Source organism: Montipora foliosa, chromosome 2, assembly GCF_036669935.1.
Source record: "Montipora foliosa isolate CH-2021 chromosome 2, ASM3666993v2, whole genome shotgun sequence".
Lineage (NCBI taxonomy): Eukaryota > Metazoa > Cnidaria > Anthozoa > Scleractinia > Acroporidae > Montipora > Montipora foliosa.
The window spans coordinates 6,870,374-6,885,194 of NC_090870.1; the positions used below are offsets into that span (position 1 = coordinate 6,870,374).

A 14,821-nucleotide genomic window follows, 5' to 3' on the forward strand; every position below is an offset into this window, starting at 1 on the left:
CATAGTAGGACGTGAACAAGATGGAATCAGTAATCACGAAAGACTTACGATAGTGATAATTTATATTTTTAGGTGGTGTTTGCCTGGACGTCGCCGTCGGAGATCTTAAAGCAGTTACCGTGACCAATGGGGTCAATGTACGCGTGATGAAAATTTTGCTGGGAAAACAAACATGGCTGCCGGAGAAAATCTCTTCTCACCCAAGTACGTATGTAACGAAGGATTTATCGCTTGGAAACACCCATCCGAGATGCAACGATCAAAGAAAGCTTTTAAAGGAAGCATAATTCATTTGGTTTGGGATTGCTAAGTTCTAACACTCATATGTGGAAAGAAGGTTGGCTAAGGGGTAGCTTTTTTTCTTCGTTAACTGTCAAGGAGAATATACAAACAATGTTTTTGGAAGAGAATAAAAGCGACAAAATTATTTGAGACACTGGAAAGAACACAATCATGAAAAATAGTATCTTTCCATGACATTTGCACTCGAGGAGGAATTTGTCCAACATTCCTAAGAAGGGATAGCTGCCTCAACCCCCCTCCAAAAACTGAAACAGTGTACATATTTGAGTAGGCAATAGGGCCCAGGCATCGTTTAAATGACAGCTGATCATTCCCTTTTCTGAACCATCCCAATCAAGGAAATTTATTCGATATTTATTTATCGTATTTTGGACAGGAGGGGAGGCCAAATTTCTGATGGTCCAAATTGGTTGAGAATGATAAAAAAAATCTTCAGATTTTGAAAGCATTCTTGGCTAGCCTCTGCACGACTAACCCCAGTTGCCCGCGTTACTTTTGCACAGCTGATGTTCGCCAAAAATCTGTGTAAAAATTTTATCTTCTTCCATTTTATCTTCTTTGAAGCTACTCCGAGCCTAAGGTTATTCACGATAAAGGTTGGTTAAATTCTTTCTGCAATTTTTGCTATACTCAATTGCCTCTTTTGTTGATTTGCTCGAAGAAATTTCAATCTTCTGCGTAACCATTGTTGCTCGAACTGTAAGGTGACTGAGACCATTTTCAACGCTCCCAAGTGACGCTCTTATGACAGGGATCAGCGCTACAACGCTGTATCATGTCATTTTTGATTTATGAGCAACTAAATCCAATATATAGGGTGTTTTTGCTGGACTATCTCATTGCCAAGGTAACTTATTACGTCATAATAATGACCACATCTTGTTTGGAAATAATCGGTGTTTTATATGGTTCCCTGATATTTCTGTTACGTGATACAGCGTTGTGGCGTCATTCGTTCTAAGGAGAGTGTCTTCGAAAAGATGTTGAAACTGTTTTGAGTCACTTTAATAATGCACTTATCAATGTCAAGCCGCAGGGTGGGGTGAGGGTACCTACAAGAAATTGACTGAGAGGACCTTCCCCTGGGTTGGGATTTTGACACTTACAGAATGCGTTTCCCCAGGGTCGGGAATTTGACATGCCTGCCATCTTGGAACAGCGAGAGAACCTTGAGATGTGTTCTTTGGTTTTCTTGATTTTTCTGGACACCATGATTGAAAAGAAAGATAGGAGAATTGGTCTTGTCTTTTTGAAAATCTGGACCATCACTTTTTTCAGTCTTTGCTGGGATGTTCAGAAGTTCAAGAATGTTTCTTTGTATTTTTTTTGTGATTGCTTTTTGTATATTTCTACATATTTGTGAATTTTCCACTCTATCATTGTGCATGCTTGATTGATTCAAAAGCTGGTTAATATTGTTCAAGTTGTTTTGCTCAATTCTAGCCTCTAGTTCAGTACCTTGAGCACCGGAAAGGTTTAGTGTCACATGACAAATTTCCATCAGCTGTTAAAAGGGAATTTGAAATCGACAGTGGAAAAACATTGATGTTCCAATAATGTGAATCAAATGAAAAGAAAAGGTACTCCAGGGGTGGGGAATTTGAGCTTTTGTAGGTGCCTGGGGCTGGAAAATTTGGCGCTAGCTTCCATGAAAATGTCCAATGTCCCTGGATCAGCCACCACCCCGCACACTGGGGCTTAACGATTGATAGGTGCACAATTTACAGTGTACTTGTTGATACCAATGTGATTTTGCATTCCCTACCATGAATTTCTTAAAAGCAAAGTGATAAGACGTAAATGATTTGTATGAAAATGCAGCCAGCTGGGCAACTTTTCATCTAGTCTTCAGTAGATGCCTTTTTTTTCAGCCTGATTACACAGAGATTTTCCAGCCAAATACTGAAAACTGCCTGTAAAATCATTCATCCTGGGGCTGCATAGTTCAATCCCAGGGTTAATTTCAGCTTGGGTTATAATTAACATGTGAATGACAATTTTCTGAGTGATTATCTCAGGATGAAATTGTTAGGCCAATACCCCTTATTCCAAAATGGCCACCATTTTAGTATCCTTTTGTTTGATTGCAAAGTGGCCTTTTGACCTTTTTCAAGGTTAAATATTCTTTTGAATTTACATTTCAAAGCGAGGCAGAAAGGGCCAATGTGCAAGGAAACAAAAGAATACTAAAATGGCGGTCATTTTGAAAAAAGGTGTAATGAGTGGTTTCACTATTAAATAGTGAACCACTCATTACTTGCTTGTGTGTCCCTTTATTTATTATATCATTTTAGAAAACAGTCCTAAGAAATTATGCGTGCTGATTGGTTAAAAATTGTGTTTCTATAACTCGATGGAGACACAGAACTAGCACAAGCTGTTGACGTAGTGATGGCGCGAGCAAAGAGAATTTACATTTTGATAATTAGAGTTAACAAGTTGTTTTCCTTTTTCTCGTCACGTTTTCTAAAATAAATAGAAAACATGTACTCCGAGTTTCTATCGTGTTATAGAAACACAAGTGAAAGTTTGGGAGAACTCGAAAAAGCTTTGGAAACAGGGAAATCTCATGATAAATCAATAGCGGCCAAAACCTTAAAATGACTTACAAACAGTATCATTTTGCTGTGATGGATATGTTTTTGTCTTCAGATACACAAATTTTAAGACATTGATGTCAATTTTTCGGATACGTTTCTGAGCTTTCAGATGTAGGGTTAACCCCCCTGAAAATGCGTAAGCTCTATACTTATGATTTAGAAAACGTTAATTAATTTCCAATTTAATTAGCCTGTTCCAGGCTCCCAGATAGTCGGAACAGTCGACCCAAGCCCCCCAGGCTCATTATTCGCACACAATTTTTTCTCTTTCTCGACTATCTGGGACTCTGCCTGGAACAGGTTACAATTCAATCAACCTGCTTGCTTACTGGCATCAGATGAGCCTGTTAAGCAAGAATCCAACTATTAAGTGTGTGGTACGCATTGCGTACCTATTTTTATCGAAAGGCTGAAGCCCGAAAATCCCGCGCTACATATTAATTCAGCTGCGTACACACATCTTGTGAGTCTTTAACGTCATTTTCTCTTCGATACAGCTCTCTCAATATCAAAGGAGTTGATAATGTAAATTGGCCACCATACAGAGATTTACATTATCAACTCTGTTGATAAACCAAATTTTTGTATACTACTTCCCCACCGACTCACCACCACAGTTTCTTTAGAAACTACCCCTTCATATTTTAAGTTAGCCTGGCAGACCATGAAATAAGAAACTTCCAGTACAAATAAACAGGCGTCTTTTTGAAATGGAGGCTTAAAACTTGGGCCACTTAGTGTTTAGTTATCATAGTTTTGAAATCCAAAGAAAAAGGATAACTTGATTTTTTTTTATCTTAGTATCACTTTAAATATGAGATTTGTTGTTGTGATAAAGAATATTCCAAATTTTATGTATTTGAACAGCAGTTATGTAATCATAGGAGTTGATGAATTAATTAAGCAACTGGAGCCTGAAAAAATCTCGTTCGAGCCTTCTTTGCACATTTCAAGATGCCTCGTCTTGTTAACTACGATCACTTTCACTTTGGATTTGTTGTTATAACTTCAAGAGCCGGAGTTTTTGGATGTTCAAACTCTAAGCGAAATATAGCGTACATTTTTGAAAACTTGTCTGTTAATAAACGAAGAACAAAAAATCAACGATTAATTAAAATAAATAAAGATAAACGCCTCCAGAAAAATTCTGCTCGAGGGCATGGCAGACACTCAAAACGGAAAAAATTAAATCGCTTTGCGTTATTTTTGACGCACGGAGAAGTTGTTTCGAAACTCAAATGTCCGGTTTTTTGAAGGGATCTAACATTTTCCCCTTCACGAACCATCTCATAAATTCTATGCTACTGAATAAAAATATATTTGACTTTAATTGATAAGGAGGTCTCGTTTCGGTTAAATTAAGAAGACAGAAGCTAATTGTTGAAATCAAAACTGGTCAATTATCATCGTAAACGCGTGTTTAAGGCTTAATTAAGGCTCGGAGTTTGGCGAACAAAAAAGCACAATTCCTAATTATAGTACTGTTTTTAGTTTTTCTGTCGAGTCAGTTTCCAGTGGACAGTATTAATCCCACAAAAGCAATCTTGTTTACACGCGGGAAGACAACGCTTTAAGTAATTGTTGGGAAAAACCTCGAAAAGCGAACTGAGTGCCGGAGGGTCCTGTGAGAGAAGATATCTGGAAAGTGTGGTGAAGAATAACCCAACGCTAAGCAGATTATACAGTGACGAGACATTGTCCAATAACATTGTTGTCGTAGGAAAAAAGAACACAGAGTGAGTTGTGTTCCTCAAGAGAAGTTCAAACTAGTTCCTCCTAGCAAAAAAAAAGGCGCATTGAAGCGTCAAATTTTTTGTTTAACTGTTTGTTTTCAATAATTGGAACGAGGAAAAAGGAAAAATTCAGTATTCTCCGAAGGTTAAGTTTTTTTTTTTTTTAAATTTTGTTGAATTCATGCTTTGCGAAGTCATGACTTTGTCGGCTGATTAAAGGTTTTATCTTTGTATTGAGTCTCGACAGAATTATCAATATAGAACGTGTTCTACGTTAACTCTTTCAACTTGTCACGCAATAGAAATGACAATAAATGAATATAAACATACCCCACCGCTATCCTCGCTTTCCTCTAGATTCCCTGCTGATTCAAGCGGAAGAATTTGGTTAGTAAGTTTGTTGGGAGGTAGTTCTTTCAGCCTGTAATTGACCTCGCCGATGAGATATTTGCTTTGTTCATCATACAACTGAAAGTGTAACACACTGGCTTGAAGTTTCCCTGAAATAATGTTGTTCATCATCATTGAATAGCGGATCGCTTGATCTGCTTGCCGGTCGAGTCTTTTGCTCCCAAATTTGAGTTCCCTCAAAAGATATTGTTGCGATTACCATTGAAAACTACGGGCAGAATACCGGCCTCGGGACACGCGATCTTAATCCCGCGGGCCACGAAAATAGATACCTAAACGACTGGTCGTAGTAGAGGGAAAACTCTAACTTGCCAAGTTTACTCCTGAGCTTTTTTTGGTGAACTGCCACTTTCCTTTGCTGAGAAGAAGGCGACGGCAAGGGTATCAAACCAGATATTTTTCTCATGGGCGAAACTTTGCGAGGTAATGTTTGTGGTGTGTTCGAAACTGGCGGAGGTGAGGATAAGGGGCTTGGATTGATTGCATCGTGAGTAACTCCTCCACTGTCGTCAGCCTTTTTACGAACGTCAAAATGGTGAACGGTGGGTGACATATGTGTACTCCCATTGCAATACTGTTCCTTTTTCAAACTCTCCGTCCGCTCAAGGGTGCCAATGGGCTGTTGAAGTTCGAAGGGGACGTGTGTTGGAATATAAAACAATGGAATGTCTTGTTTTACGATAACGCCAGAACAAAAGTTTTTCGAAGAACGATGACGGATATACTGAATTATAAAATATACCGCAACAACGAAAATTCCGGTAACCAGACCTAATCCAACAGCCAGAAAAACTAGAAAAAAAAATGTAACGGGAATGTGAGTGGATTTAAAAGCTACTACAATTCACAATAAATATTGCGCCGTGAGACTATAATATCCCATCGCGAAAAAAAAAAAAACTTAAGTAATGTTACCTTGGTTAACCATCTAGGAAAAACTGATCACCACAAGATTACAATGGTCGCATAAATTCACATCTCGGTGCATGGCTCACCAAATAGTAATCGTGTCTTTGTTTTGGCAATGATAAAGGTTCGAAAATTCACAGGTCACATTTTTTGTGACGGTATATTGTAGCGTCCGCATTGCAAGACGTCAAAGTAGTTTTCTAGTTTTTACTCGTTCTTAATGATTGTTGCTTTCCGGTTTAGGCGACCAATAGAATGCCTCAGAAGACAATAGGATCAGTCACGCAAGTTTCACCGGAAGCAATCTTTTAATATTAATTGCTTTTATACTGTCAGGAGGGTTTCACCTGAAATAATGACAATACGAAACATTTTAACGTCAACCATTATTTATTTTTGGCTCAGAAATACTTTTGCTAGTACAAACACGGGTTTACTCTTCAGGGGAATCCTCTGGCACTAACGTTATGGTGTTTAAACACCTGGTAATAATTTCAGAGTTTTTCGCCTTTTCGATGCGTCTGAAAATTTGAGGAGTACTTTAACACTATTCAACGTTTTATGACTCGACTGAACAAAGGCCGGAATTAATTGCGTCGACAATTACCCCTCGCCCTGAATAGCGATATCAAAAGTCACACCGTGGAATTCTATTTTTGCTATATCAAGCAATAACGTTTACCGAAGCATCAATGGTACCTTGACATTACATGAAGATTGGAAAAATTTAAGCTTACATTTGCTGACAATCAAAAAGTTGTTAAGAAGAATTATCTTTCATAAACCTTCTGATTCACTTTTGACCGGCATATTTTAAGGAAATTGTTTTTGATGTCAATATTGTTTGTTTAACTCGTGAAACGTAAAATTTAACTGAATGACTTATGATTATAAAAAAACGGCATATTTTAAGGCAATTCTTTTTGATGTCAATATTGTTTGTTTAACTCGTGGAACGTAAAATTCAACTCAATGACTTATAATTTAAAAAAAAAAATTGAAAGAATATGTTTCTTATTGTCGATACGTGAAGTTTGACTTCCAGGAAACGACTTCAAACGAACGCCTTCGTCATCTTAAACCGTTTGTATGGCAAAATAGCTACAGTACAGACACACTTGGCTTTTCAAACGTCTACAAATTTGACGCCATTTAAATTTACAGAGTAAGAGTTCTTTTAACCTCACAGTTTGGCTCCAATATCCGCTGAAATTACTTGATGTGGTATTATTTTTATTTTTATTTTTTGTTTTGTTTGGTTGTTTGTTTATATATTGTTTCCACGATATCTTTAAACCTAATAGCATCTCGGTAATATATTCTTTACATCATTGGTACTTGGGAGGAAAACGCGATCCCACCCACAGTAAGAAATATATAATTAAGAGTAGGCTGATATAAGCGGTATCAACCTTGAGATCCAATACAGTGGCTATATTTGAAGTATTTGTAATCTTGATACCAATATTGCAAATAATTTTGCCGTCTGTAACTTATAGTGTGACGTCATCTTGCGGCCGCGGCACAGTATTTTCAATGTCACTAACTAACTAAATATTGGACGTGTTTTCACGATAGCCGTTGTCTCGCTTAACGTTCTATATTCCTGAAAATGGTTTGTTTGCAGAATTCGTTCAGCGACTTAAAAATGATACTTGTTTTCACAGGTAAGATTCAACGAGGAGAGGGCACGTGTCAATACAAAAATAAAAATAATAAAAATAGCACGCCTGTTGTATTTCCGATTTGAATAACCGCAAGTGATTCCTCATCGACCGAAAGTAATTGCTAACTCGCTTAAGCTTCCTGGTTTGGTGGCTTAAATTTAATGAGAATTCTAATGAAATTTGCCGACTCGCTTAACTTTAAGCGATCTACGGCTATAATTCCTGACAAAATTGTAAATCTAGTGTTTTTTCACGAAGTTAAATAGACCTTCTCTCTCCAAAACGACGCTGTGACATGGTTGGGTTGCAAGCGTTCTTCCTGAACAATATGATGTTGGGTGGAGCGAGGCAATGTTGGCCTACTTTTCAATTTATGGACTAAATAAATATGGATTAAAAATTTGAAAGATGGGAAAAAATCTTAATTCTTTTTGTCCAGAGTTGAAGGTTGTCAAATTTCAATGCTCACTGTGGGTAGAGATTTTTTTACAATTCCTGTGAGGTCTTAAAAATGATACCGATTTATCGGCTTTCTTTTGAAGGAAATACAGTTCGATGAACACTTCCTTTCTCTGCAGTTTCTATATCGTTACGTGCGTTCGTTGATTGTTTCGCTTAATGTGCCACAAAAAAGTGGCCTCCCAGTGTGACGTTCGAGAAACTCCTTTTCAATTTTGCACTATTGTTTGTGAAATAATAGCAAACCCAAAAACAAATTACAGTTAAGGTTAAGGTCTTTTCTTTTTTTCAGTTTCTGAGCCTCCTTGAATTTGATTTCACGTGAAGAAGTCTTTGTCTTGTCGATTTCGTGCTTTCACAATGAATAAATCGAGACTTACTGATAGGTTACATTACTGATATTGCGGACATTGTTTATCGAGATCGGACTCATCTAGCGTCCCACGCGGAGACTGATCAAAACGACCCCTGGCGCGTTATCGCCAATAGGGAGGTTTAGCAACGACAACGGCGACGGCAACGAGAACGTCACAAATTTGCATATTTAGTGAGCAAAAGCAATAGCTTTGCACGCTCTGCACGTGCATCTTTTCATTTTTGTCTATTTCTTTGCCGTCGTCAGCAACACAACAACGTGAAATCACCAAATCTGAGGTATAGAGCGTTTTCACTCACGTGACCAGTAGCCATAGTGGATTACTGAAACAACAGCAAGTATTTGTATAAAAATAGAGTTCAATTCCCGGAGGATTAGTTTGGAACACCATCATGACCGCCATTCCTTTGTTTTGGAACACAAACATGGCCGCCGTGACGTCAGGTGAAAACGCTCTATTAGGGAGAACGTCAGCGCTTTAAGCTAAATCTTCATTTTCTCCTCCAAATTGAGCGCCGTTCATACTAGTTTCGTTCTTGAGGGTTTGCCACACCTTTGTCACGTTAAAATACCTGGAATAGTCGCGAAGCGATTACAATTACGCGAATTCACATTTAACGACGACGTTCTTGTTGCCGTTGCCGTCGTCGTTGCTAAAGCTCCCTAATTTAGGCTGAAAACGTCATCTTCTCATTCTATTCTCTTTCAACTTTCTTTCCTTTCTGTCCAAGAGCCTCAGCTGCCGGGAGCGTAATCTTTTAAACTGAGTTTGGCTATAGCAAAGGAGTACAATCATTTCTTCGGTTTGAAGATCAGCATTTACGCATGCGTCACCCGCTCATTCGAGTGCACGCGCGAGTGGAGCTACAGGCCAACGCAAACGGAGTGACCATTAAATCGTTTGTGTACAATTTTCGTAGTTTTCGTGAATAGCGGATGTCTATTTATATTCCATGTATATAGGAATGAGAAGAAAGATGAGCGAAATTAGCGGTATTTGTTTATTTCTGGTGACCCATTTTAAATCATGAGCTGACGCAAGCAGCTTACGAATTGCGTGTGTGGCTTACGCGCGCGCCCTTAGCTGAAAACCCTTTCGAGCCTATAATAGGGCAGATGGCCATTGCTATAGCTTTGCTTGGATTTAACGATCTTGGATGTTGGGTGACCCCTACTTTTCTTTTCAGAAACATATTTTATTTACAATTATGTCCACATTGTCCAAAAATGAACAAAAAATCAATTTGGGAAGTCAAAAAAATATCAAGATCTCTGTCCTCGAGACATGGAATCCTGCATGCCATCTTGCGGCTGCAAGGCGCATGAAACTATGGTCGCTAAATGCGAACTTGTTCTTTAAGGAACCTCAACAGTTAACTAAATTCACTTGATGGGTCCACTTAAACAAAGTTTGGTAGTGAACATTTCACTTCAAAGATGTAATAAATTGCAATATTTTTGGGCTTACAGACACTGGCCTTACTCGCTAAAGAAGCCGGATTTTTTCAGATTTAGGGTGTTCTTCCAGGCAAGTTCTCTCCAAAACGAAGTCGGTGATCCCCCAATTTTTTACATTTCTGACATCACTAACTCATCATCTTTCAATGGTAAAATTTGGAGAATAAAATCAATGTTAGTAAATTTTCGCGCGAACGTCCTTAAACACTCCACCTTTATTCGATCCAACATTGTTCGACTATTTGGCCGCCCGTGTTAACGGGTGTTCGTCCAATATTTTTTGTTCGATCAAGTGTTGGATAGAGTTTGCTTTTGATCAAACATTACGCCCAACAATTCTGCTCGACGCAACAACGTTTCAGTGTTTTGCCCCTCTTCCAACAATTTCGTTGCTATGTTTGGAGATGTCTGGTTCAATAGCGTTTATAATTAAATTCTCTGCAAATTGATCCGGACTCATTCTCATCATCTCCTTAAACGCGGGTGTATCTTGTCGTGATAACTGTACAATGACAGAGACATACCCTTCTCCACTCGTTCTGGTAAAGTTTTTCTGTTGTTTCTTTGTTTGAATCCGTCATTCAACATCTCCAGTACAGTAAACGCTACGAGCGCTTTTCGTTTGCGCCATATTCTCAAATTTAGCACCAACTTAAACTTCAATGTCTCGCCAAGAAATGTTGGGATAGTGTTTTGCCACCATCCCAACATTACATTCAACAATGTTGCATGTTGGATCGAATTTTGTTCCATAGTTTGGTCAGGGCTTAACGCACAAGAAAGCAATGGTTTTGGTTTGCAGACGATGAAGACGAACAAACGTGGAGCACGTGCAGCACGATTCAAGTTTCCTTTTAGTGACGTAAATCCCTTTAGAACACAGCTCTGTTGTTTTTAGGGTTAGATTCCATCTTTCATTGGTTGTTTGTTTTAGTCCATTGTATTCTGAGCCAATCTCAGGAGTCGTTTTTATAGCTGCGTACTTTCCCAACGCACAATAAAACATAGAAAACCGTGGGCGCTCACCATTTGTCAGAAAAAGGCGGTTGTTCCTGTGGGAAAACAAATGAAACGGTTGACACCAACGGAAGTTTTCCGGAAAAAAAGGACAACCTTCGAAGGTTGTCTTCTTTTTCCCATGTTACCCAAACGACCGGAAATGTCTGTACCATTTGTTTGCACCACTAGAACCAGGCTCCGATGCGAGGATTACATCCCTTCACTTGGCGGGCATTGGCCGCCACATTTATTTTTACCCAGACTCTTACGGCATTCTGAAATAGACTCACAAATTTGAACGGCTCATTCCATGTCCCATTTCTTCGATAGTGAATGTCCAGTACCATGTGTCAAAAATTTCTCACCGAAAATTCCGTTTAAGGACGTTCGCGCCCTAAACGTTCCCACGTACAGATCTTTTTAAAACTAGCCACGCAGAAAGGTAATGATCTACTTTTGCCAAAAAGGCAAAAAAACGGGGGGGTCACCTTGCTCGTTTTCGAGATCATGAGGTGCACTTTTAGACGCTTGCGTTATTTTAAGACGATCGTAGCTTACAACTGTCAGCAATAAAAAAGCTACATTAGTGAATTTAGATCAGGTAAACGTACTCAATCCAACATAACTAATAGAACTAAACAAATGTTAGCAGCTGATGTCTTTTTCTGAAGTGAAATAGACCTTGAAAAACGATGCATATTAGTCTAAGAAAAAAAAACTTCGGTCGCACGAGAGCATAAAAGGCGAAATATTTGTAACTTCTCACGTACAGACTTTTTATGTTTTCTGTTAAAGTGGACAAAATCGGGAAAGGAAGTGATCTATGGAAAGAAAAATGGGGGTCACCGAGCATTCAAGAGAGTAAAATCGCTGCGAAGTTCTCAAAGCGATTGTCTATTCGCACTGTCACTCCATTGCGTGACATTTCCGAGAAGACCTGGGTCCACATCTATCCCATAATGCCACATGCTTTCACGTTTTATTCTTGTGGAAAATGTTTGCACCTTAAGAATCGTGTTTACCTTCGTGGTCTGCGATGCATGACGTGTTCGTGACATGCGCGAAGAAATGCGCAGTAGCAATGGGCGCGAACGTCCTTAAGTACGTTCGCGCTAATTGTTTGTGCGCAACTTTTACTGCGCAGGTAACGCGACTGTAATATGTCACGCATTACTTCAAGCATTAGTTAAAAGATCGACATAATCTCCGGGAAAAATTTTCCTGGCCGGCAAAAGAATGGCACATTTATTTCCAATTCATCATGAAACGTTAAAGAGAAGGGAGCGGGAGGCTGGAAAAGGTAGCTAATCGAGAAGTGGCTGAAAGTTTTGAAAACTCGAGGAAGTCAGCAACGTTGCGTAAATTTAATGGGGTTGGTTATTACGCTAAGAACTTCTTAGTTCAAAATGAAGGCATGTTTTTGAAGTTCTTTTCCTTTACTTTCATGAAAATGGAGCGTAATTGAACTGTCTTCCTCGCCCACTTGAATAGTGCGGACCTACGAGGAAACGACCAGAGAGATTTTCACAAAAACCACACTCCAGAAGATAAGCATGGCGGCAACGGAGATATATTGTACAAAACACTAACCAAATAAAGATAACACCTGCTTAAAACTTCGTCGCTATGCTCGAGAGAGTTTTTTTTTTTCATCTATCGATCCAGTCTTGGGTTCCAGTCTTTCCCCGACAGGTCATGCAAAAACGAACTTTTCCGGGCCAACAGCTTCGCAAAATGACATTTATTTTACTCGTTTAGATCATCGGTGACCCCTATTCTTTAAGACATGAATCACTTACGTTTCTTACAATCTACATAATGTGATAAAATAAAAAAAATCTTAATGTAAGAAGTATTTTTTTTTCTTTCTTTGTTTCATGAATTCCGGAAGCGGTTACAACGGGTAGCGCTTTGCGAGAACGCTCCTTGAGGATTAACTCTACTGTTTACGACATCCCCACGGCATGCAATTATGTAAAAAAACCCACTCTTATATTTTTATGCACGGAAACCTTCACTCCGAACATATTATCTTTATGATTTTCGACGTATGAGTAGACGAGGCTACAACTCGTTATGATGACCCATCTATCGAAATTAGACCAATTTTCCCTTGCCTTTTTCTCCGAAACAAAGTCTGTGACCCCCCAATTTTTTTTCATTTTTGGAAGAAGCAATTTTTGACCAAACTGCAGGCAAGAAATGAAACAAATTTCAATGTGGGAAGATTTCCGCGCGAACGTCCTTAAATGGTAAGCGCCCCGAGTTTACTCCTAACTTGGCGGCCGCGACTACGTTTAACTCTTTATTATAATCTCCCGCCCTTTCCAAGCTGTTCTTTTTCTTTTTCACCCACGGCTGAAACTCTTGTGGTTCTCTCCCGACCCGCCAAATATCGCAGTTTCGTCAGTAATGGTTACACAAAACGTCAAGTGGCGCCGTATCTTTGTTCACAACAAAGAAGCGCCGGTCACGTTAATCCAGAGGAAATGGAGTCAATCTTAACCCAAGCATTTGCATTTTCTTTTCTTTTTTTAATTTGAAAACAAGACACCGCGCTCTAAAAGAAAGATTTATTTAAGTCTACCATAGAATATCACTGCTGAGGAGTAGTTACGCCTAAGCTAGATTAATCAAGCCTGAGCTTTGATTTTAAAAAGGTTAGCTTTGTCGTGAAGTTTGGTAACCGACCTTTTGCAGTTTTTGACATTGTTTGTTGCCGAGTGATAATATAGCTTTATCAAATACTGTTTAAAATGTTGTCCCTGAGCAGCTAGCGGTGTGGTGGTGAAGTGGTTAGGTGACGGTTGAATCAACATTGCCAGCTTCAAGTCCTATGTCCATACGCTATGACCATTTCCCATAATCCATATCAAGCTTTCAGTCTTCTAAATTAACGATAATAGTAAATTCAGAGCAAATTACGAATAAACGATAACAGTGAATTCGAAGTAGAGAATGCGTTGTGCGTTATGGTTCGTTTTCACTTGACACGAATCTCTTGTGCTTCGTTCATCCGGATGTTTTTTAATCCGATGACGTTACAGACTGAGATCCAGTCTTCACCGCGGAAATATTCATCACGGCCGCTGAACGAAATATTATCGCTGCTCGGTCAACACTCATGGCCATCCCTCAAACTGACATTTCCCTTTTTATTCCACTTACACGACGTACAATCTACTTCAGACTTCCAATCTACTTCAAAGAAACAAGTATTTTAAAGCTGCAGCGAAGATTCAGAATACGCGAGGCCAAGAGTTTTAAACTCGGATCGAGGGCCTCTCATTGCAGTTTCCGATATCCACTAGACTAAAGAAACAAGCTCCCGGAAAGTCGAAATTTGTAGAGTATTGACATAGTGGTACCCAGCAAAACAAGTGAAAGCTAACCGTCTTCAAAGTGGTTTTTAGACCTAAATACTGTGGAGGATGTGTGTGGACGGGGCTAACCCTAACACCTCTAGTCCGAGGATTCGGGTTAAGGTTAATGATAGGGTACCGGTCATTCTGCATATTATTACACCTCGCAAGATGATTCCATTCCGCAGGTCATGCCACATGCCATTCTGCAAACTCATTCCTCCTTGTACCTTCACCGCGCCAACATGGAGGCGATGACGTCACATGAAACAGGAGTCCAGGAGAATTGACGAGAATTGATAGATAGCCAATGGGCCCTTTGCATGAAACTGTCACATGGTATAAAATCTGCCCGGCTGGATGGCAAGCTACGCACTGGGATATCCAAAACAAAGAAAAGTCACGCTTGTCTGGTTGAAATCACTTTGTTTCGGAGGCTGTTGCATACCTTTTGCCATCCAGCATGGGGGATTTTGTATAATGTGACAGTATCATGCAAAGAGCCTATTAACCGATGTGCTATTTAAACCCGTAAATGTAACTT

The 14,821-nt window shown here is 39.2% G+C and overlaps 2 protein-coding genes across 14 annotated transcripts in view; one reads left to right on the top strand and one right to left on the bottom strand.

Moving 5' to 3' along the window:
• LOC137992264 (synaptotagmin-7-like) overlaps positions 1-6,169 on the bottom strand; it is a 13,323-nt gene extending 7,154 nt beyond the window's left edge. Inside the window, exons 1-3 of one of the 3 annotated variants that reach the window (XM_068837498.1) lie at positions 5,963-6,169; positions 5,360-5,839; positions 4,967-4,998 (exon numbers count right to left, since the gene is read on the bottom strand). In XM_068837498.1, the coding sequence (XP_068693599.1) occupies positions 4,967-4,998; positions 5,360-5,839; positions 5,963-5,975 (525 nt within the window). In that variant the 5' untranslated portion in view covers positions 5,976-6,169. Of the gene's footprint in view, positions 1-4,966; positions 5,002-5,359; positions 5,840-5,962 lie in introns of all 3 variants that reach the window. The other 2 variants (XM_068837500.1, XM_068837499.1) reach the window with 2 other exon arrangements.
• The window catches only part of LOC137992259 (synaptotagmin-4-like), an 89,561-nt gene that overhangs the window by 44,207 nt on the left and 30,533 nt on the right, over positions 1-14,821 (top strand). For 9 of the 11 annotated variants that reach the window (XM_068837479.1, XM_068837484.1, XM_068837483.1 and 6 more), the window contains one exon: positions 73-899. The exons of 1 other annotated variant lie outside the window; for it this stretch is intronic. The gene's annotated coding sequence lies outside the window, so the exon portion shown is untranslated. The remainder of the gene's footprint in view (positions 1-72; positions 900-14,821) is intronic. One more of the 11 variants, XM_068837486.1, reaches the window with a different exon arrangement.